This window comes from Saimiri boliviensis, chromosome 11 (genome assembly GCF_048565385.1).
Source record: "Saimiri boliviensis isolate mSaiBol1 chromosome 11, mSaiBol1.pri, whole genome shotgun sequence".
Classification (NCBI taxonomy): Eukaryota; Metazoa; Chordata; class Mammalia; order Primates; family Cebidae; genus Saimiri; species Saimiri boliviensis.
In genome coordinates this window covers 17789985-17809612 of record NC_133459.1, presented here as the reverse complement: position 1 = coordinate 17809612, position 19628 = coordinate 17789985, and the positions used below count along the sequence as shown (strand labels likewise).

The window sequence follows — 19628 nt, the reverse complement described above, 5'->3', positions numbered from 1 at the left end:
CCTGCATAGATGAGTGAGCGGGGGCCCCGTTGAGGATAAATGTGTTCAGCCGGCTATAAATCCACCATCCAAGTGGGTAGGGCTTCGCATTTTCAAATGAAAGCCCTCTAGGCTATACATGGTTGCCCACAGCTACCGACACCCTGCTAGCCTTCTGCTGAGGGAGGCCAGGTGCTGGCCGTGGCTCCTCCATACCCCTCAGGGCCCCACACACCCCCATGCTTCAGGCTCAGTCGTGCTGTGAGAAGCGGTGCGTGGCTCTGTTTGCCGTCTCTGTGGCCGTGCCTGGCCCATCAGTCAGACCAGCTCTGGAAGCCGCTTACCTGCTGCACCTTGCTACCCTAGGCTAGTCCAACGACTACCATCAGCATCACCAAAGAGCTTGTCAGAAAGGCAGAAATACCGGGCCCCACCCAGACCTAGCAAATCAGGATCTCCATGTTCACAGAACTCTCCGGGTAATGTGTGCACATTGAAATTTAAGAAGTGCCCCACTGGATACCTGTCTCTTACCCATCTGTTGTGTGGGTATCACTAGCAACCCTTCTCTACAGCGTTGCTCCCAGGTTCTGTCTGAGGCAAACTTGGGCTTGGACCAGAAGGTCCTGCCTCCCCTGAGCAGACTTGCCTGCCCTTCTACCACAGATGCTCCTATAAGCATCTAGGTGGGTTTAAGATCCTTGTATAAGGGTCCACGTTCAGGCCCCTTCAACCCCCATCCCAAGAGAAGGCCTTAACCTTGTGACGGTGCAGCGCCACCAGATGCTTGCTGTGAAGGGGAAAGAGAAAGCACAGACCAAGCACAACTGGGCTTCAGAAGGACCCGGCTTTGCCTCCAGCGAAGTTGGTATCAGCAGAAACCACACGGCCTTGAGAGCCTCAGGAGGGAGCCACTTTCTGAAAGGATGCCCTTCCATTCTCGGTTCCAATAGTCCCTGACTCTCCACTGTGAGGATTCCTTTTAACATCAGAGAGCTCTTTCAGTAGGATAATTATGCTCTCGATAGCTGTGGATAAAAAAAATATGACCGAATGGATCAAGGTAGTAAATTTTTTTTTTTTTTTTTGGTGAGACAGTGTTTCTGTCTCCCAGGCTGGAGTGCAGTTGTGTGATCTTGGCTCACTGCAACCTCCGCTCTGGGTTCAAGTGATTCTCCTGCCTCAGCCCCACAAGTAGCTGGCATTACAGGCACGCACCACCATGCCCAGCTATTTTTCTGTATTGTTAGTAGAGATGGGGTTCCACCATGTTGGCCAGGCTGGTCTCCAACTCCTGACCTCAAGTGATCTGCCCAGCTTGGCCTCCCAAAGGACTAGGATTACAGGCGTGAGCCACCACGCCCAGCCCAATGTAGTAAATCTTTTAAGTGAATTTGTATTCTGCTAGTTACAACAACATCTACATGCATTTTAAAAATATGGTTCAAGGTGAATGTCAGCCATCATGCCCTGGGATCCCCCCTCCACCTGTAGAAGCCCTGCTGCCTCTCCTGCGTCAGAGGGGCCGGAGGCCAGAAAGGATGTTGGGGTCCTCTTTTTGGCCTCTGGGCAGGGATGTCCCGGTCCCATCCCAGAACTGTGCATTAGTGCTCATAGGGGCGCTTTGTCTTTTTGCATGGAAGTGGACTCTGATCTTCCAGGGGCCATTGGCTGGGGAGGAGCAGCCAAACTCCCAGACAGCCAGCTCTCCTGCAGCTCAACTCCCCCCACATCCTGCCACCTGGGGAGTGGGTGGAAAATCCTGACTCCGTATCCAGAGACTGCTTCCTGCACCACTTACCACTCCAGGCTGTTGATAATTCCACCTGGTTTACAGTGACCTGGACAAATATTTAATCCTCAGCCCTCCTAATAGTTTAAATCAGAGCTGTCAGCCCATGGCCAGAGCCTGGTTCCGGCATGCTGTGAGCAGTGTCTCCTGCCAAGTGAGACCCAGGCCTGATGAGTGCCTGTCCTCAGCACACCATGGCCAGGGCTTCGGACTGTGTTTGCATTGCCTCTTGCTCTTGGGGCTTTAATGAGGAAATTCATGCTCTGTCATCATTCTAATGGCCGATCACATAATTCATTTGAGGTGCATTAAAGCTGGGGCTGGGTTCCAGTGTAAGTAACTACAGAAGTGGGAGGGATTGCAATGAGGTAGACAACTCTAAGTTAATGGTGCACAGCTTCTGAGCAAACAGGGGAAGTGAAGGTTGCAGAGCTTGGCTACAGGTCCCAGAGGAGCCTTGGGAAAACGGCTGTGCTTGCTTGGCTGGCAGGTGAAGGGCTCTGGGAGAGGTGAGCAGATCGGTGGTAGCGTGAACGTGCATGCTTTGCAGCCTGTCCCCTCTGATTAGATTCTAAGCAAGGTCCAGTTATTCCCATTTAACAGGTGAGGATAGCTGAGAATCAAACTCAAATAAATTGCCCATATAACTTTTTTTAAAAACATTTTTTTTTTTTTTTGAGACAGAGTCTCGCTCTTGGTGCCCAAGATGGAGTCCAGTGGTGCCATCTTGGCTCACTGCAACCTCCACCTCCCGAGTTCAAGCAGTTATCCTGCCTCAGTCTCCCACGTAGCTGGGATTACAGGCATGTACCACCACGCTTGGCCAATTTTTGTGTTTTTAGGAGAGACGGGGTTTCTCCATGTTGGTCAGGTTGGTCTGGAACTCTTGCCCTCAGGTGATCCACCCGCCTCAGCCTCCCAAAGTGCTGGGATTATAGGCATGAGCCACCGCCCCTGGCTTGCCCATATAAATTAGTAAGACGCAAAGCCAGGATGTGAACTCAGATTTGTCTGGTGAGAAAAAAATACGCTGCTTTCTGCCACACCACAACTGTTCTGGTCTTAATTCATCCCCTGCGCCTGCCATTTGATGACTGCTAAATAAACAAACAGATGGAAGTACATGGGTCAGTCAGCTCAGTGTAGACAGGACACTGTCTCTGCAGCCAGCATGAGCAGGTGCAGTGGCCCTGTGGCCTTGGAAGCAGGCAGCCCTGGAAGCAGGGCCAACCCTCTAGAGCCCACATGGGGTCGGGGCTCCCTGGGTGTGTGCTGAGCAGCGCCACCCTCTGGGCCCCTCCTGTGGCTGTGCCTTTTGTCTTTCAGGATGGCCTCCTGCAGAAAGCCACTTGGCCACAAGTGGCCACGGCAGTGCATTCACTACTAGAAGCAGTCAGTGGGGCTTTGAGGTTTCTAGGGAGTCCAGTGATCTGATCACAACTGCGTTTTCAGAAGGTGGCTGTGCCAGTGGGCCTGGGGAAAGCAGTTAGAGTCATCCAGGAGAGAAGACATGGTGGTCAGTGCAGAAGCTGGTGTCTGTCTGAGGCAGGAGGTGGCAGGGACGGAAACGGAGAGCGGCAGGGGAAGAAGGGCAGGCTGGGAGGCATTCTGGAGCAGAGTGGTCGGGCTGGGCCACAACTGAGATGTGAGGTGGGGTCAGATGAGAGCCCCTCACTCGAGTTCCTCCTTACACAGACCTCACGACAACCTGGGCAGGGCTTTTCCTCTGGAAACTTGGCCTTATCCAGGTCACGCACGCTCACGTGCCCCACGTGTGTCAGGAAGGAAGGGGAAGGTTGGTTTTGGAACCATCTCCCCAGGCCCACAGTGCCAGGCCCTGACCCCAAGAGCCCTCTCAGCCAGCATCAGCATACTCAGCAAGGCCTCGTGGGTTCCCAGTTCTCCCAGGGTCTTTGACCCAGCCTGCCTCACCTTGGCAGCAGCCACACCTGCCCTTCCCCGTGTGTGGCCCCGGGCGCACCCTCATCTTCCTGTTTCCCACAGCCCATCTGGAGAAGACCACCGGCTTTGGCTTACTGGCACCTCCAGAGATCCCTTTTGTGGGCACACCAGGCTGTGCCCCATGCCCACTCGAGTCCCAGTGTAGGCAGCTGATGGTAGGCCAGTGGCCGGGGGCAGAGCACCACTCTCCTGGGCACGTGTGACAGAGGTGGAGAGCCTGAGCTGTGCCTGCCAGCCAGCGAGGACACAGCTAGCAGGCAGCCAGGCCACGCTCCCTCCGCCCAGCCCTGCCTCCATCACTTTCGCCATTTATTCCTCCCACCCACTACCACCAAAAGATGTTTCTGAAGATGTCCACTGGAAGACAAGGTGAATAGCAGAAGTGTCTTGGCAAATTCCTGCAGCAGTGGGGCTGTTGGCGAGGTGAGCCACAGGTCTCTTGGAGGCTCCTTACGGCCAGGTCATACCTTCCTGCCAAGGCTTGTGGACACGTGAGGGATGGCAGGCAGAAGGTGCCCTCTGGCACACTGCCATGTGGGCCCCCGTGGGAGGGCTGTGGAGCAAGTGAAAAAAGGTTGCCAGCCCCGAGTTCCAAAATAGTGAAAAGGAAGTCGTACTGAGAGGTCCCTTCTCCCGTGTGACAGGAGATGTGGGAAAGAGGCGAGACTGTAAATCTCTGAAGAGAGGTCCAAGGTTTCCCATCCGGGGACGGGCCCTGCAGATGTTCGTTTGATATTTTTTCAGTTTCTAAATATTTAGAAATGAAGCTGGAGTGTTTTGCTGAGTGGGGAGATCAGGCGGGTCATTGGCTAGTGAGCCCTCTCTCCCCACTCAGCGGTAGACACCCGCAGTATATCTTCAGGCAGTAAAAACCCAGCGGAGTCTCTTGCCTGTGTACCCTAGCGGGAACGTCCTCCCTGACTTGTGCTTGGCAGTTAGGCCAGGCAGTATATTCGTCACAGGGAAGAAGCCCATCACCCTTCCAGATGGAGGGAACAAAGGGTGGGCCGGGCCCGACTTGGCAGGCCCAGGAGTGCACGCTTGCTGGGGAGGCCTGGTTGCAGCTGCAGACATGCTCCTGGTGTTGCGTGGGGCTCCTGGGTTCAGGGGTGGACATGCTTGAGCAGCATAGCTTCGAGGGGCAGCTGGGTTTTTGTCAGATGACCTGGGGTAGAGTGACCAGTGCCTGGCTGAGAAGGAAAGCTGGCATGAGACAGGCTCCCCACAACCATCCCATGCTGTGAAGGGCAGAAACAGGAGGGGAAGGGACCGGAGATCCCTGGCAGGAGGCGGCTGAGGCAGGGATGGACCCTGCTCAGGTTCTCTGAACCTTGGATTGTGGTTTGTCCTTCAGTTTTCTGGGAAGAGAAGCAGGTTTCAGAATCACCCAGACCTTGGTTCAGATCCCAGCCCAGGATCTATCCAGCTCTGTGACCTAGACAGACCACTCCACGTCTTTGAAACTCAGTGTTGATAATGCCCATTTTGATGATATAATTCTAGCACTTTGAGAGGCTGAGGCAAGAGGATTGCTTGGCCAGGGGTTTGAGACCACCCTGGGCAATAGCTGCACCGTCCCCCCTGCTCCCTCCCAACAAAACAAAAAATTAGCTGAGTGGGGTGGTACCTGCAGTCCTAGCTTCTTGGGAGGCTAAGATGGGAAGATCGCCTGAGCCCAGGAGTTAGAGCTTATAGTGAGCTATGATTACATCACTGCATTCCAACCTGGGCAGCAGAGCAAGACCCTGTCTCTAAAAAACATAATAAATTTTAATTTTTTTCAAAAAAAAAAAAATAACCGGAAAGATCATTGTAGAGTAGAAATAAAAAGTGTTTTTACACACCATTTTATGCTCAATAAATAACTTTTGCCAGGCATGGTAGCTCATGCCTGTAATCCCAACACTGGGATCCCAGGCCATGGTGGGCAGATTGCTTGAGCTCAAGTCTTGAGACCAGCCTGGGCAACAAAGTAAGACTCCATCTCTGCAAAAAAAATACAAAAACTAGCCAGGGGAGGCAGCATGCACCTGTAGTCCCAGCTACTCAGGAGGCTAAGGCGGGAGGATGGCCTGAGCCTAGGAGGCAGAGGCTGCAGTGAGCCATGACAACCACACTGCACTCCAGCCTGGGCAGCACAGCCAGACCCTGTCTCAAAAACAGTGAAAACAACTTTTACTGCTACTATCACGTATCTTGCAAGGAGAGACTTTTAAGAATATGTACAATTCAGCCGGGCGCGGTGGCTCAAGCCTGTAATCCCAGCACTTTGGGAGGCCGAGGCGGGTGGATCACGAGGTCAAGAGATCGAGACCATCCTGGTCAACATGGTGAAACCCCGTCTCTACTAAAAATACAAAAAACTAGCTGGGCGTGGTGGCGTGTGCCTGTAATCCCAGCTACTCAGGAGGCTGAGGCAGGAGAATTGCCTGAACCCAGGAGGCGGAGGTTGCGGTGAGCTGAGATCGCGCCATTGCACTCCAGCCTGGGCAACAAGAGTGAAACTCCGTCTCAAAAAAAAAAAAAGAATATGTACAATTCTAGATTCAACATTTTCGTAAACCAGGCAACCCTAACTTTCCCTGGGAGGCCGGCTGACCACCGTCTTCTGGCCTGGCTGCACATGAGTCCTGGCTGACCCACAGCGCAGCGTGGTGACCAGGAGGACACCAGAGGCCAGGACAGTTGTGGGGATGGAGCTGTGCTGTGACAGCCGGTGACACCTGCCGTTCTGGCAGGCCCCGCCCTGGGCCTTACATTTGTTTATTCAGTGCGAGGTAAAGGCGAGGAAATGGAGACACAGACGAACCTGGGCCCTTTCCTCGGGGGCTGCAGCACAGCAGCTGTGGGGTCTCAGAGCTGTTGAGTGGGGGCCGTGCTGGAAGATGCTGCGTGGCAGTGGGAGGTGCAGTATACCCGACCCTGGGGAAAAGGCTGCCGATTTTGGTTTCTAAACCCTTGGCCGTGTTAGGGCCATGGGGAGGAGGAGAGGTGCCTGCTGGGGATGCGTGGGCCAGGCTCCCGCTTCAGACTCTGTTAGAACCACCTTGTGGAACATCTGTGCAGCCACAGCACATAAAAATGTTTTCCTTCTGGCAGCCACTTTTATAAGGATGTAATAAAATATGCATTGCACAGATCCTTCTATTTGTGGTGGGTTGGTATTGCCAGTGAGCTGACCCTGACCAGGTGTGGAGGGGCGTGGGCAAGTGGGTAAAGGCTACGGAAACGTGGCCGGGTGCACTGAGCCCTGTGCCCCTTGCTCCCCAGGTGGCATCTCCTTCCCGCCCCAGCCCCTGCGTGGCCATTGACGTGGGCTCAGCTTCCCTACCATGGGCTGAGGCCCCCTGTGTTCTGGGGTGTCCGTCTGCCCCTGGGGACAGTGCTGCACACGGCGAGACCCAGCAGCCTTCTCCACCTGACCTCATCTACCTTTGGCGGCCAGAGGGTTTCGCCTGTTCGTTGGAAGATGACTTGATTCTGAAACAAAAAGATGGGCACCAAGAGGCCGAATTGCTGATGTGACTGGACTTGCCCTGATGACCCTGGGCCTCACTTTGGGCTGTTGGTGTCCATTTAAAATGGGCCCCACAGTGAGCTCAAAGCCCTCATCCCTTCCCTGGGGTAGCCGGGAATCTGCCCTCTGCATGGAGCTGGGAGAGACTCCGATTTGCTGGAAGGGCCTCATTCATTTCCATCCGACCCCCAGGCTTCCCTGTCCACATGGCTGACTCCACCCAGCCCTGAGCCCAGGCACCTTGACCACCTCCACGTGGGGGGAGAACACAGTCCCTGGGGCTCGACATCCAGAAGTTCTTGTTGAAGATGGGTGGATGGAGCCCCTTCCTCCTGAGGGTGCTCCCCAGTGCCCGTACAGCAGGCAGCCCACCCCATTGTCTCAGCAGCAGTGTTTTGCTAGTGGCAGATGATGTTCCCACTCCCAGCAGGTTCTGGACTGTTGCTCTCACCTGGACCTCCTCTTTGTCAGATGCCACCCCCTTTCTCAGACCCCTTGGTGCCCTGGAGCACATGGCTTTGTGAGCAGATGCGTGTCAGGGACAGCTCTATCAGAACAGACCGAGCCCAGCCCGACGAGCTGTGATGTTCTCTCACTGCTCGGTTCCCCCTCTGCCATCTGCAGCGGCACAGGTGAGGTCTGTCGCCTGGCAGACAGCAGGCCTCCAGAGCCCTGCCAGAGTCTCTTAGGTCTCCCTCACACACCAGCAGCCCCTGTCCCCAGCCTGGACAGCCCTAGTTCTTTCCCATTTCTTGGTGTCAGACCTTTTCAGAAGATGAATTCTAACTTTTTCAAAGCTTTTAAAACCCAGTGCCTGGGCAGGGTACAGCGGCACGCACCTGTAGTTCCAGTGATGTGGGAGGCTTAGGTGGAGGGTTTCAGGAGTTCCTGTCCAGCCTGGGTGACACAGCAAGACTTGGTCTCTTAAAAAAAGAAAATTTAAAAAAGTAAAAAAAAAAAAAAAAACAGTGCCCTAAACAGAATCCAGCCCCGCAGATGTAGCTGGGCCAGGACAGAACAGAGGGAAGCACTGCCTTCCCCAGCAAGGGTTGGAAGCTGGCATCGGCAGTGTCTTCGTCGTGTGATGGGGTGGGAATGCTGCCCTAATCTGGGCATGACTAACAGTGTCATTTATGCACCTTCAAGTTGCACAGAACCTTTCCTAGCAGCCACATCGCGTCCTGGTCAGACTTGAAATTATCTAAAAACCACACGTCTCTTCATAGGATCTGTTTGCAAGTCAGCAGTTCCCCATTGTGTACTCCACGGAATGCATACCTGAGCCTAAATATCTGGTTTGCGTTTGCCCAGGTACATTTAACTGGCGTGCTGAAGTAGGAAGAGCAGAGGTGTCAGAATCTAACAGTGCTGTATGATTCTTGCATCTTTAAGCTTCAGTTTCCTTGGGTTTAAAGCAGGGTTCCTAGGAAGATGAGGGAGCAGGATGGCCGCCGTCTGGCTCCGTGCCCAGTAGCTGCACTCATTCTGTAGCTAGCCCAGGTTTCTGGGTTCTATAGTAACCCTCTGACCATCTCAACCCTTGACACAGTCGATAGGTTGCCGGTAATTCTCTCAGCTGGGCCTTCAGTTAAATCTTAGACAACAAATTGACCAAAGGCAGGTAGAGACTGCTACAGGGTGCCACGTCACATATGCAGTGCACACATCATTCTGTGCCAGTGAGCTGACCCTGACCAGTTATGAAGGGGAGGGGCGGGGGTAGGCGAGGGGACTGGAAACGTGGCCCCGTGCCCACCCCTGTCAGCAGGCCTCCACCCTGCCCTTCCTCTCAGCCACAGGAGCAGGATGGTAGATGGGAACCTGCCAGAAGGATGCAATCCTATTTAAGTAGTTCTGTTTTCTTCCAGCCCAGCATCCAAACCAAAACAGGAAAAAATGTGTTCTCGTGGAAGGGCTTGTTCACAGTGAGCCTGGCTGGCTCCTCGTGATCTCTGACTTTAAAACGTGCCAGCATATGGTTTTAACAAGACCATCAAAAATTGTTATCTGGATCAGTTTCAAGCTAGCGTTTACTTGGCAGAGTTTATTCTTCCTTATTTGACAAAAGCCAGGTCGGTCAGGCACGGTGGCTCATGCCTGTAAACCCAGTACATTGGGAAGCCAAGGCAGGTGGATCACCAAAGGCTGGGAGTTCAAGACCAGTCTGGCCAACATGGCGAAACTCTGTCTCTACTAAAAATACAAAAAAAAAAAAAAGCCAATTAGCCAGGCATGGTGGCAGGCACCTGTAATCCCAGCTTCTGGGGAGGCTGAGGCAGGAGAATCACTGGAACTCGGGTGGCAGAGGTTGCAGTGAGCTGAGATCGTGCCATTGCACTCCAGCCTGGGCGACAAGAGGGAAATGGTCTCAAAAAAGTTGGGTCATCCACTGGCGCCCTCTAGTGTCAAGGGTTGCAGTCACAGGTCAGGTTTGCCCAAGCCTGGAAGCCTGGTTGCTGACAGTGGCTTGGTTCTCTCCTGCCCTCTGCTCTAACCGGGCCCTTTTCTCCTTTCCCAGCCTGAAAGTCATTCTTCCTGATGAGGAGAAGTAGAAATGGGTGAGAAGCAACAGGGCCCTTACCCTCTGAGCACAGTATCTGCCCCGCCAGCCTCCCCGCTGTTCTCTGGGTTCCAGAGAGAAAACCCCACCCTTTGCTGGCTTTTTAAAAAAATTGGTTTGAACTCATTTTGAGCTCTACCCCTTCTGATGCTGCTCTTTTCTTCCTTCTTATTTCAGCTTCCACGTGTCATTTCAACAGCACTGGTCATGGTAGCTGCGTATTCTTATCTTCAGTGTAGTAATATTGAGCATTTACGTGCCTAGCACTCTGCCAGGCGCTCTGTGAGTCACGAGACAGGCATATCTCTCCTTAAAGAATTTTTATTCTTGTCAAGGAAATAAGGCTTCAGAGAAGGAAACAGTTGGGAGAAGTGCCGAACTCCTTCTCCGCCTGCCTCCAGTGCCTCCCTCCTCCTAGTTGAGATGATTGGGTCAGAGCCAGCTCTTCCTGGGCTTGGGAAGAGGAGATGGGGCTCGAGCTGCTGCGGCACCCCTCAACCTCAGTCTGCATTGAGACTCTCTTGCTCAAACTCCCCTCGCAGAGTAGAATGAACAGGCCCTGGAGCAAGGAAGGGTTTGACCCAGGCTCTGCCATTGCCGCCTGCGTGACTGGGGCAAGCCACTGCGTCCCTCTGGCCTGGAGTCTCTGTCAGAGGCTGTCAGTCCCTCTCTGCGCGACCTGCAGCAGGTGGCATCACGAAGCCGCCATTTGGGAGCAGGAGGGCGCGGGAGCAGCACGGAAGCTTTCCCTGCAGTGTCAGGCGCTGAACCTCAGGTGGACGGCCGGGGCCCAGGCCTGGGCCTGTCAGTAGAGGCCTGAGGACAAACTGAGCGAGTCTTCTCCAGTCGGCTCGGGTGAGCCGGTGCCTGCCAAGGGCAGCCGCCCTCACCCTCCCTGCTGTGACTCGGGGCATCTGCCTGCTCTACCTTGGGCAGCAGCAAAACCTTCTCCCTTGCAAGTGGGGGCTCTGGGCTTCTGCCGACTGGGCTCTTTATGGTCTGAAACTGAAGTCATTTTGTGTTTCAGTTCCCAGGCTACAAAAGTAACCTTGTCACACCTGCAGCTGGCTCCCTGGCGGGAACAGTAGGCTCTGTGCAGACCGTGGAGCTGGGCTGTGCTGTCCGCCATGCTCAGAAAGCTCTGGCTTTCTCTGACTTGGAATGCTTCTGTATTTGCAGATGGAGAAAGATGAAACTGTGAGCGACTGCTCCCCACACATAGCCAACATTGGGCGCCTGGTAGAGGTGAGTGGCCTGGGCTCTCTGGGCTCCTGTGTTGACCCCTGGCTGTGACGCTGCACCCCCGGAGCCGCTGTGCTGGCCGCCGCCTCTGCTGCTTTCTCCTAGCTCCACAGCAGCCGGCAGAGTGGGCATGGATTTTGCTCTGGCCTCGGATTTTCAGAGCCTCTGATTTGGGTGCCAGCAGGCTCCGGCTTCGGAGCCACGTCCTGCTCCACCCCCCAAACCTGAGCTCCCAGAAGACTCTGCTCAGGCGCTGGCGCTGGGGCACGCTAGGTCTCGTCTGCCCTGATCGCCTGGGTGTGAACGGGCCCTGCACTGGGAGAGGAGGCAGGTCCTGGGAACGCCAGTGGGCCCTGGCACAGCTTCAGTTTCGGCTGCCTCGGCCCTCCTGTCACCACGTTGCTTTGGAAGGAGGGGCGGTGCTCTCTGGTCTCACAGAATTGTTCACAAAATTAGTGGGGAGCCCGAGGGGTGATGATGTGGTTTAGACCAGCTCCCAGGCATGGGCAGAGTTGGCCGCCAATACCTGGGTATTGGCTTCCTCCCTGCCTGTGGACGGGAGGGCGCCTGAGCACAGATTGCAGGTGGGGTCTTGGCAGCATGGAGTGCACTCAACTGTGCCCCAGAGCAGGCCTGTGCCGCCCTCCAGTGGCCACAGCGGGGACTGCAGGGCTGGCAGGCCGAGGGACGGCGTGGGTCCGGGGTTCCTGACCATTTTGCCACATCCCTTCCAGGACATGGAAAATAAAATCAGAAGTACACTGAACGAGATCTACTTTGGAAAAACAAAGGATATTGTCAACGGGCTGAGGTAATGTACCAGAAAGCACAAGCTTTAGAAGCAGAAAGAGGGATTTGAATCCTGGCTCTGCCAGTTCCTAGCTGTGTGGCCTTGGGCCCGGGTTTCCTCGTTTGTGGCCTGCAGTACTCCTCTTCCAGGATCGTTATGCCGATCTGGGGAAGTCAAGTCCTGGTGTGTCATCTGCACCCTCAGTAGCAGCTATCGGTCCCTGCCTGCCGTTGGTTTTCTGGGACACATTCACCCTAACGGCCACTGGTGCCCTCGCCCCAGGCAGCCTGGCCACCTCTGACGGGCCTGCTCCCTGAGACAGCAGAGTGCAGTATGCAGGCAGGGCCTCAGCCTCTCTGACGTCCTCTGCCAGTGCTCTGCTGGCAGTGGCCAGTGTTCTGCACTGTCCCACCCACCTGGTACCCTCGGCTCTGCAGTCAGCCTGAACAAAGGCCGGGGCTCTCTGGACCCTCCGGGTCCATGGTGGGCAGAGCCAGAGGCAGGCCTCTTGAGTGAAGACGGAGCCCAGTGGGGGCAGTAAAGACAGCTGTGGAGTGAGCACTGGCCTTGGAGTCAGGAGCCCGGGATCTCCCCTAAGCTCTGTCATCCTGAGCTGCGTAGCCTCTGGCACGCCTCGAAGAGGCCTTGTCCGACGGAGGAGGCAGGGTCAGCTGAGGCCCTTGTCCGACGGAGGAGGCAGGGTCAGCTGAGGCCCTTGTCCGACGGAGGAGGCAGGGTCAGCTGAGGCCCTTGTCCGACGGAGGAGGCAGGGTCAGCTGAGGCCCTTGTCCGATGGAGGAGGCAGGGTCAGCTGAGGCGATGAATCTGGAGCACGCTCTGCAGTTGCACAGCACCATGTGAGTCCGGGCCGTGCTGTGCCCTTGGCGCCCAGCCCTCTCACCCACTGCCATGGCAGAGATCTCACAGCCCAGCCTGGAGGAGAAGCAGGATGCCACTTTGGGGTGGCCCCGGCTCGTGGATTGGGGTGGGCGACAGCTTTCAGTCGCCTGCTCCACAGTTTTAAAACAGGTGGCGTCCTCCTTGGGCCAATGTCTTCCTCATCTCCTGCCCACCTCAGGGAAGCTTGGTCTTCATGACCTGTGGCAGGGTCAGAGCCCTGTGGTCCCAGGCGTCAGGACGGCCACCTGCAGCCACTGCCCATCCACACCAAACACACTCCCTCCTGGCCAACCTGCACAGTCCCCAGGCAGTGGCTGGGAAGTGGGGGAGACATGCAGAAGAGGCTGCAGGGTGGTGGTAACAAGCCCCTGAAAACCATGACCACTGCCAGCGGCGATGCCACGCCACAGCTCGAAGCCGCCGAGGCACCCCCGTTCCGCCTCGTGGGTCTCCCTGAATTTCCTCCTCAGCGGTGGTCCCCTCCGTTCCTGCGTTCTCATCGTTCTCTTCCCTCCCGCTCCACTCATCTTGAACACTCTCTGTAGATCTATTGATGCTATCCCTGACAACCAAAAGTTTAAGCAGTTGCAGAGGGAGCTCTCTCAAGTGCTGACCCAGCGCCAGATCTACATCCAGCCTGATAATTAAGCCGATCCAGGTACCCTGCCTGAGAGCCGCGAGACCCTCCCCACTAAACAGGACTCACCAACCCGCCGAGACCCTGCCGGTCCGGCTGCTGCTGCTGCTGCGCAGCCATGTAAACCACCACTAACCCCACGTGTGCCCCCGGCCGGCGAGCAGCCTCGGCCCCATGTGACACAGCACCTATCACGTGTGTGTTTTTTGCACTCTGGGCGGAGGCTGGGTGTGAGGGAGACAGCTGATTATTGGGCATTTGCTTCTGAAGAAGCCCAGGCAGAGGGATGGATGCTGCCTCTCCAGCAGCAGCCACTCGTGTGCACCGGCCTGACTGTCCCCAGCGGGGGTCTGCCTGCCCAGCATCCCCCATGCTTCAGAGGAGCCTCTGATGCTGGTGCAGGAGTCTCAGAAGCCAAATAAGCCCCCTGCTTAGCAGTGCATTGGCTGTCTGGTGCTAGCTGACTTGGAAGGGGTGACCTCGCCCTCTGATCTCTAAGTCTCTGGGATTGGAGGGCAGAGTCAGGGCTGGACTCCACCCTGGCCGGCCCCAGCGCACTGCTGGAGCTGCCTGGACACCCAGAGCTGATGCAGCCAGGACCAGCATAACCTTCCGCCCTAACGAGCTGCAGCTGTTCCTTTAAACAGGTTACGCTGATGGAAAGGAAAATAGTCTTGCTTGTTGGTAATGGCCAAGAACCATGACTTGAGCTTGTGACAGATCCAAATGCAGGGAAGGAGGCAGCATCCCTGGAGAGCAGGAGGGAACCTTGTTTGTAAAAAGAAGGCATTTGGAACCCTGCCGGCCGGGGCTGCAGAGCCCAGGTCCAGGGGCTCTGCACTGAAGGCCCACCCCAGAAGGGGGGCAGTGGGCTTTCCAAGGCGGAGTTGGGGTCAGGCACTTAGAAAACCAGGCGAGGCTGCTTTTCCCAGGCCGTGGGACTTAGGTGCAGCAGTCTGGTCTGTGTGTGCCAGCTTAAGGTCCAAGACTCCAGTCAGCCTCGTGGTGAGGCCATCAGACATTTCCATCATGGCATGGAGAAAAAGACCCTTTTTAAAGTACACTGTGATGGTGCAGTTCCCTGGCCGCCCACTGGGGGCGTCCTGGCATAGAAACCCTGGCAGCCCGGTCTGCTCAGGACCGCTCCTCCCTCCCACAGAGTCGAGCACTGTCTCCAAGCACTGATTCAAGGTTGCTTGGCCGTGACCTTCCCAAGCTCTGCCCCTTAAATGAGCCCCCTGCTCCTTCTGCCCTCTGCCATTTCACTTCTAACTTCCTGTGTCTAACTTGATTCTGGCTCTGGAACTTTCTCCTTTGTGGGGTCCAGCCAAGACCTGGCGTGCGCGGCTCTTCCTTCCCAGAAGAGCCGGTGACCACCCAGGTGCAGGGTCCCGTGCGCTGCTGCTTTACCCTCGCGTCTCCCGCTGGCCGTGTTGACCCCCGCTGAGAGCTTGGCAAGAAGCCCTTGGGGGATTGGCTGCGATTTGGAGCCTGAGGGCTGTGGGGGCTGATGCTTTGGCCGCTGCAGAGCCAGGGATAGTCCAGGGCAGATACTCAGAAACATGTATTTCCCCAGCATGAACCAAAATGTCTGCATTTCTCATGGGAGTTCTTTCGGTTGTATGCAGCTTGCTTCCAGGTCTTGTCTCTGGCACCTGCTGAGTATTTTGAGGGCCCTTCCTGTGACTTTTAGGGATTCGGTAGCCAGAACACAATCTGGGGTGCTGTTGCTTCTCCCGGGCCCTGCTTCACTTCCCTTGACCCATTTTTGCCTTTGGGTATTCATTTTTCTGACGATTCCTTCCCATGGCTACTGTGAGTCAAACCTGAGTCTGGCGGAGCGCACCCTCCTTGGCACGCTCCCTGAGCAGCCCCCCGCCCGCTCTTTCCACTGCTTCTACATGGACACAAAGCCTAGATTTAGGAAGTCCTTGCCTAACCAATATGTTGGGTAAATCTGACAAAATGATCATTCAGAGAATTGCTAGGGGGGTATTTTTCTGAGCCTCACTTTCCTCATCTGGAAATTGGGTTAATGGCTTTTTTTTTTTTAAGCCTTGACTTTGTTCTTTTGTTGTTGTTGTTCTTGTTCTTGTTGTAGAGACAGGGTCTCACTATGTTGCCCAGGCTGGTCTCGAACTCCTGGCCTTAAATGATCCTCCCTCCTTGGCCTCCTAAAGTGCTGGGATTACAGGCTTGAACCACAACATCTGGCCAGGTCAATAGTTGAGACTCCCCCAGGAAGCCCGTGATAATTGAGATAATATATGTGAAAGGCCTTTTGTAAGCTGTGAAATCGCCACACGCCTTCCTTGTTTCTCGCTTTGTTGATGAGGGTCCCCACACACAGTTGAAGGCAGTCACCTTGAACACTTCTCCACAAATCCAGGATTTGACAGCAGGGATCCCAGCGGCCCTCGGCTCTCCTGTGCCGCCCTTTGCAGTCCAGGCTGAGGGTTTTTCTGGGCCAAGTGAACAGTGGATGGTGCCTCACAGCAGAAGCCTGAAAGCCCCTGCTGCCTGGACCATGAACGCAGTGTGCTCAGACACGCAGAGACGCTGGTTCTTACCCACTCCCAGGGGTGGGCTCACGCTGCACCTTGCACTTGGGGGGTGAGGAATTCTCTTCTGGGCAGGGCTGGGCCGAAGGGGAAGCTTTTACAGAGAAACCTGCATGGTCTCAGAGTCCTCCTCTCTTAGCCCCTGGCCTGAGTCCCCAGCCGGCAACCCAGGGTAGCAGTTCTGAAGCAGATGGGCTTTGTTCCATTGTGCTTGGAAGCCCAGAAGCCACCTTGTGGCTTAGGGTGACATGGGGGCCTACACACAGAGGAGTGAACTTAAGAGTTCTAGTGACTATGGCTGGGTCACCGGAGGCCAGGGGCAGAGGTGAGCACCTGTCCCTGTAAGCTGTGTGCCCCCCAACAGGGCCTGGCGAGGTGCAGAGGATGCAGGTCTCGGCCATGTGCCCCTTTGCCCCTCTCTGAGGGGGGCAGATGCCCAGCCCAGTGACCCAGAGCCTCACCCCTGGAGGTGGGTCCATGCAGCACATCAGCCAGGCACTGGCATGGCGGCCCCCAGGCCCCCACTGCCTCACGCATCCCTGTTGAGTCTAATGATAATGCCTTTCCTCCCTTGCAGGTCTGTGCAGACTTTTGCAGACAAATCAAAACAAGAAGCTCTGAAGAATGACCTGGTGGAGGCTTTGAAGAGAAAGCAGCAATGCTAAACCTCTGCTTCACGCTAACCAGACGCCGTGCACTCGTTAGAGTCCTTTCTTAGAAAACTTGTTTTCTGCTCCCTCCCCTGGTCCCTTCCCTCCCCACAGGTCACGTAACAGCTGCATCATTGACCGCACAGCGCCATCTCTCCCTGAGAATAAAGCCCCATAGCCACCCTCCTCCGGCTCCGAGCCTGCTTCCGCCACACCTCGCTCTCAGCTCTCCACATTTCCATAGAGACTGTGTGGTTTTTTGTTCACCCGGGGGCCCCGTCTTCCTCCCGTCCCCACATTTATAGGCATAAAATCCACTGTCTGCCAGCCTCCCTTCCCTCCCACCTTTTTGTTACATTGGTGTAAAAAATGTAAAACAAAAAAATTTTATGAACTAACTGTGGTGTGTGAAAGAGAGAAGAAAAACTGGAAATCTGATTCCGTGTGTGTTTGGGAGTTGCTTGGGGTTGGGGGTCATGGGGAGAGGGGACAGCTCTGGGAGCAGAGGTGGCCCGTGGTGCCGTCCTGCGCAGACTCGCCCGTCCCACAGAGGCTGCGGGGTGGGGGCCGGGGGGGCGTGCCGACCGTTCCGCTCTTCCAGCCAGGTGCTTTTCTGTCAATTTCTATGGAATGCAAAAGGAGGTTTTTGTTTTATTTTGTTTTTTTTGTAAAGCTTAAGAAAAATCTACATCTTATACTTGAGCCTCCATACTTAAAAAAAAAAAAAGAAAAAAAGAAAAAAAAATCAATAAAAAGAAACTGGGACGCAGTTAGCTCTGGCCTTCTGTGTTCCTTCTCGCCGGCCTCACTTTCCAAGCACGTGTGGCTTTGGCCGTGCGCCGGCTCCAAGCAGGGACGTGTGTGGGCCCCGCTCACGGCAGCAGAGGAGGCATCCAGACCCCGGCCCCACCACCCTGAGAACACACCAGGTATGTGATGAGGTGCAGGGTCCCCATCCCTTTCTGCTCTCCGCCCTTGGAGGGCAGGGGCACCAACAAATACCGTGTGTTAGTGCCGCCCCACGCAGCTCCCCGTGCACCTCCCGCCACCTTCCCACAGTGCATTGTGCAGATGTGAGGCAGCAGAGGCCACACACAGCCGTGGAGTCTCAGCCTTCTCTCCTCCGAGCTGCCCCAGGGAGGATCTGAAGCAGATCTGAGTCCCTGCTGAGACAACTCCCATCTGTGGCCGGTCAGCGGGCTCCACGCCCTGGCCGGCTCATCTGTCTGAGGTCCCCGGCTCCTGGGTCTGATGCAGCATCTACGGAGTGCAAGTGCCATGGGAGACAGCAGAGAAGCCCCTGCCCCCTGGGTTCCTAGTGCCAGGTGGAGAACGCAGGCATGCTCCAGCCATGGGCCATGGGGGGGGTACACCCAGTGAGCCATTCCTCACGGGCACACGGATGCTGTGCCCCAACCATGGGTCATGTTAGCAGGGCGCCTGGCACACAGAAGGGGCTGGAAAAACAAACTCTGCTTTTCATTCTTTCATGATAACGTTTATCGAGAACCATCGAGGTAGGTACGGGGGCCACCACAGTGGGGTCTTGTGGATGGGGAGAGACTAGGCTTAACTCGCAGCATGGGCAAGTGGGGATTAGAGCCCAGGGGCGGGGAGGGGCAGTGGGTGGACAGGGACCAAGTGGAAACCTCAGGGGTCATGGGCCTTCTGGCCAAACCCACCTAACAGGATTCTCACTGAAGATGGGATAGGGTAACCAGACGTCACCTGGGGGCGGGGATGGAGGATGAGTCCAGGCAAGGTGGCTCAAGCCTACAATCCCAGCATTTTGGGAGGCCAAGTTGGGAGGATGGCTTGAGCCCAGGAGTTCACGACTAGCCCGGGCAACATAGACCCCATCTCTACAAAAATTAGCCAGGCGTGATGGTATGCGCCTGTGGTCCCAGCTACTTGGGAGGATGAGTTGGGAGGATCACTTGAGCCTGGGAGGTTGAGGCTGCAGTGAGCCAAGATTGTGCCACTGTACTCGAGCCTGGGAGACAATGAGCTCCTGTCTCAAAAAAAGAAAAAAAAAAAAACAAAAAACAAAAAACAAGATGGACCTTCTTGTAAAATTGACTTAGCAAGGGATTGCTGAAACGGGGTTTGACAAGGGCACACATGTGGGCCTGGGGCAAAGTTCAGGAGCCTGACCCAAGTCTGGCCAAGCAAATAGTCTTTGTCAGTTATCACTTCATGGAAGGTGAATCCCAGGCACGGTGGCCCACACCTGTAATCCCAATACTTTGGGAGACCAAGGTGGGCAATCACCTGAGGTCAGGAGTTCAAGACCAGCCCGGCCAATGTGGTGACACATCTCTACTAAAAATACAGAAGTTAGCCAGGCGTAGTGGCGGGTGCCTACTGTAATCCCAGCTGTTCTGGAGGCTGAGGCAGGAGAATTGCCTGAACCCGGAAGGTGGAGGTTGTAGTGAGCCGAGATTATGCCATTGCTCTCCAGCCTGGGGAACAAGAGTGAGACTTCGTCTCAAAAAAAAAAAAGGAAAAATTGGACAAATGGAAGATGCCTTTCCTTCGACACATCAGAGGAACTGAGGTCTCAAGGGAGACAGCCACCCTGAAGTCAGTGAGCCGGGCACACCCAGAGCAACACAGAGAGGCCTCCTCTTCTGGAGCAGAGGCTGCTAGGCCGGGAGCTGCTGGGCACACCAGCAGTAATTCCCCAGACCTGCGGAGGTGGAGTGGACTGCCTGAGGGTGACCCGTGGAGGCTCAGGCCCATTCTCAGGGGATTTCCTTTCAGGAAACCCACCAGCAGCTCCTTGAGCTATCACTTTCATCAGCCAAACAATCCTGTGACCACAAATAATGCTTGAAACCCAGAAATTGTGACTGATACATGTCAGTCCTGATTTGCTCTGCTATCTAGAATCTTCCACAGGGACCCTCACTACCAGTTGGTGGTTTTTTTTTTTGTTTTTTTTTTTTTTTTTTTTTTTTTTTTTTTTTTTCCGTTTTTTGTAGAGATGGGGGTCTCACCCTGTTGCCCAGGCTGGTCTCAAACTCCTAGCTTCAAGT

At 55.2% G+C, this 19628-nt stretch overlaps 1 protein-coding gene and 1 pseudogene across 2 annotated transcripts in view; both read left to right on the top strand.

The window, feature by feature from the left end:
* CAPZB (capping actin protein of muscle Z-line subunit beta) overlaps positions 1–17028 on the top strand; it is a 152032-nt gene extending 135004 nt beyond the window's left edge. Inside the window, exons 7-10 of one of the 2 annotated variants that reach the window (XM_039473488.2) lie at positions 10990–11055; positions 11787–11863; positions 13288–13400; positions 16518–17028. In XM_039473488.2, the coding sequence (XP_039329422.1) occupies positions 10990–11055; positions 11787–11863; positions 13288–13390 (246 nt within the window). In that variant the 3' untranslated portion in view covers positions 13391–13400; positions 16518–17028. The remainder of the gene's footprint in view (positions 1–10989; positions 11056–11786; positions 11864–13287; positions 13401–16517) is intronic. The other variant, XM_039473489.2, reaches the window with a different exon arrangement.
* LOC141580354 (uncharacterized) lies at positions 1878–11015 on the top strand (annotated as a pseudogene).
* Positions 17029–19628: the final 2600 nt, after the last annotated feature.